The 3,715-nt window shown below is 51.2% G+C and overlaps 1 protein-coding gene across 1 annotated transcript; it reads left to right on the top strand.

Annotated features, from left to right (window-relative positions):
- Positions 1-2,420: 2,420 nt before the first annotated feature.
- Positions 2,421-3,304, top strand: LOC115565295 (uncharacterized). The gene has a single exon (XM_030390377.2). It carries the CDS (start codon positions 2,431-2,433, stop codon positions 3,169-3,171), a length of 741 nt encoding a protein of 246 aa, XP_030246237.1. The 5' UTR covers positions 2,421-2,430; the 3' UTR covers positions 3,172-3,304.
- The last annotated feature ends 411 nt before the right edge of the window (positions 3,305-3,715 follow it).

Here is a 3,715-nt window from a genome sequence, read left to right as displayed (position 1 = left end):
GCTGGGAGGGTTTCATTACTTATGTCGATTCCTTGTAAAGATCCTACCTAGACACCGGAAAGCCTTTTACTATTTAGCAGGTATTTCATAGTATTTCTTAGCACTTTGCTGAGCTCCTCCTCAAATAATTAGTAGCTAACGCTCGCAGCTGTTTCGATTGATTTGATTTCAATTGCAGTTTTCATTAATTCCGCTTTTTATGGGCGCTAGAAATTGCAGTTGTGGCTGCTACCTAGGCCAGCTGAAGAGGATCAGGCGCTGTCATGTGGCGCAAACATTTGGTGTCTGCAGTTGAGTGTGTGCATGTGCATGTGTGTGCATGTGTGTGTGTATGTGTGCCCAATCGTAACCCCATTAAAATGTCATGGAATTTCACTTAAAATTCCTAGCAATTTTCCCCATTTTGGGCAAACTGCTTTTTGTTTTGTCGTCGCTACACTAAGCGGTCAGGGGGTGGTGGGGGCAAGGGTCGCTGAGCTAGAGGGGTGTTTCTCTAGCTGCTGAGGCAGCTGTGGCAAAAACTTTGACTGCCATTCTACAATTGCCCGACGCATTGCCAGTGCCATTGCACGTGGAAATGAAGTGCGTGCGGTTTTCGCTTAACGTTTTGCATTGCATTTCGTAAAGAGTGCTTACCGGCATCGTGGGGGGGAGGGGGTTGTGTGTGTGCTTTGCCTCCCTAGCACACAAATGGCAAATGGGGTATGTGAATATGCGTAAGGCTGTTTTTGCAGCAGTTGCTGTTGCTGTTGTTGCTGTTGCTGTTGCTGTTGTTGCTGCTGTTGCTGTTGTCATTGTTGTTGCTGTTGCTGCAGTTGCTTCAGTGATTGCCAGCGGCAATTGCTGCTGTAGCCAAGCTTCTGTTGTGGCTGCTTCTGCTGCTGCTGCCATTGGTAGCAGCAATTGCTGCTGCTGCTCCTGCTGCTGCTGTTGCTGTTGCCATTGCTAGCAGCAGCAGCTCTTGCTGCTGTTGCATTTACCAGTGCGGCTGCAGTTGTTGTTGGTGTTGCTGTCGCCATTGCTATCAGCGGCAGCTGTTGCTGTTGCTGTTGCTGTTGTTGCCGCTGCTATCAGCAGCAGCTATTGCCGTTGTTGCTGTTGTAGCTGTTGCTGTTGTTTTCCTGCCAGCTGGACGTCCTTATGCGTTTGCTTAACGTTGCTGCCGCTGTCATTGATATGCCGCTGCGACGTGCAGCGTCTTCGCTTGCCTCGTTAATTGTCATTGCTTCGCTTTAAGCCGCTCACCAACAATTGTTGCTGCTGTTGTTGTTGCTGTTGTTGCTGTTGTCGTTGTAACTGCTGTGCTGCTATTTTCACGCGCGGTTAGCGGCCGTAATTGCATTGCCAAGTAAACGACGCACCGCGTGTGAATAGCGACTGTGTGTGGGTGTGCGTGTGTGTGCGTGTGTGTGTGTGTGTGTGTTGGTTGTGCATTGCGTTGGCCCAAGTGAAATTTATTTCAACAGCCCCAGCCAGGCCGTCAGCAAATGTCGTTTTTGGCAAAAAACTTGGGCCATGCCCAGGCCCAGGCGGCGCACAGTGGGCCACAGGCTGTCGAAAATTGCCGCCAATTCAATTAGATGCGCGTTACGCTGCTTGGCGCATATTAAACCCAAAAACCTCCCCAGGCCACACAAGTGCACCGTACGTACACACGCGTGCATGGGACCGTCTCAAAAAGTAATTTCAGCTGCGAACATTACCTGACATTTGAACCACTTGCTATGCTCGCTCAGGAATTTGAAACGAGCGTATGCGGTTTATGGTACTGTGAGTGTGTGGGCGTGTGTATGTGAAGCAATCAGTGCAGCTCGGGCAAGTTTGAAGTTTGGCATGCAGAGGCTTAGCCAGAGCGTACGTAGTTCCTATCGACATTTAGCTGGTAGCTGGTAGAGTCGACTCTACCCATAGACCTATCATTCATTTGCTCCACACATGCATGCCTAAACAATCAGTTCTTTCACACACACACACACACGCACACACACGCTCACACTCAATTCATTGGCCATAATTTGAGAAGCGTTTCGTTGGCCTGCATAGAAAGAAGTCTTGGAGCGCGTTTGTTACCTCATTCTGTGACGGCGCCCTAGCCTCTTATTGAATTTTCATTTTCATTTTGTGAATGGCACTTGAGCCGAGTCCAGCTCCGCGCTGGCCAAACAATGAGCACTTGACACGCTTAGAAAGCAACGGCCCAGCGCTAAAAAATTTGCCTGCAGGCCCTAGCCGGCTTTCTAATGGCCAGCGCGAGCACATTCGCACACTGTGCCCCCCCCCCAGCATAGAATCGATGCGAAGAAAGCGTACACATTTGAATGGACCCAATCGATATGGCATTTTGCATATCATGCGCCCGAGCGACGCTGCCGATCGCTATAAAAGCCAACGGGCTGCCGGGCCTGGCCAACAGTCAACGTTGACGGCATCATGACACGAGGCGTTCACATTTGGGCTCTGCTGACGGTGTTGGTCGGACTGGCGGCGGTGCTGTCCCGGGGCGCAGCGATTGCCGGGGACGCGGATCAGGCACGGCTGGCCGGACTCTATGTGAAGGATGGCAATCAGAATGGGCAGCTGCGATTTCTGGCCTCCGGCCTGAATAACAATGCGAACGGTGTCGGCGGCAACAATGGGCTGAATGCGGCGCTCAACGAGTACATCACCAACAAGCAGGACATGCTCGAACAGCTGCGACCCATCAGCACCGGCACCGGCACGGGCACAGGTCTGGGCACTGGCTTGGGCACGGGTCTCGGTACGGGCCTCGGTACGGGTTTCGGTACGGGTCTCGGTACGGGCCTCGGTGCCGGCAACGGTGCCGGCAACGGTGCCGGCAACGGTGCTGGCAATGGCGCCATCTATGTGAGCCTGGGCAATGGCAACGGCAATGCCAATGCCTCGCCCATCACTACCGGCACCGGCACCGGCAACGGCAATCAGGCGGCCCTCAATCAGGCGATCTTGGGCTCGTCGCCCGTCAACAGTTTGCTGCCCCAGATCATTGGCCAGGCCGTGGCCACGCGTGGAGGTGGCAATCGCCGTCGCGTCCAGCAGCGGCGCCGTCGCGTCAACAAGAAGGGCAACGGCAGGCGTCGTCGTAGGGGCAACAAGGGCAAAAATGGCAAAAAGCGGCCCCAAGTGCTCGTCGTGCGTCCGAATCGCGGCTGAACTGCGGCAACACTCGGCGCGGCCTAGACACAGCAATTTACGCTAAGCAATACGACTTTTATTTTAAAACCATTTTTTTTTTTTTTTTGAAGCTTATATACGAAATTAAATTATTTTTATTTATTCAATGGAATTTACCAACGAAATTGTTTATCTTCATGCTGGGGTCTGGGTATCACATAGTCGGGGAAACCATAATTCAGTAAAAATATACCTGGAACTGTTCTCCCTCTCTCTCTCTCTATATATATATATATATATAAATATATGAATCTCTACCCGTTTCTGTCTCCTCTTCGCTTTTCTCTTTCTGTACCTTTCTCTCTGTCTCTCTCCCTTCTCTCTTTCATCTCTTTCTCTCTCTCTTTCTCTCTCTCTCTCTCTCTCTCTGACTCTGTTTCGGCTCTCTCTGTCTCCTTCTTTTTCCTCTCTCACTCCGTTTCCCTCTCCATCTCACACTGTCTTTTTTTCCTCTCCAGTCTTTTTATTTATATCTGTCTTGCCTCTTTTTCTTTTCTTTACCACCCGCCCTCTTCCCTATCTC

Source organism: Drosophila navojoa, chromosome X (genome assembly GCF_054131105.1).
Source record: "Drosophila navojoa isolate 15081-1374.11 chromosome X, UAZ_NAV_1.0, whole genome shotgun sequence".
Taxonomy (NCBI): Eukaryota; Metazoa; Arthropoda; class Insecta; order Diptera; family Drosophilidae; genus Drosophila; species Drosophila navojoa.
Note: the sequence above shows the minus strand (reverse complement) of the source record. Positions and strands in the feature narration are given on the sequence as shown.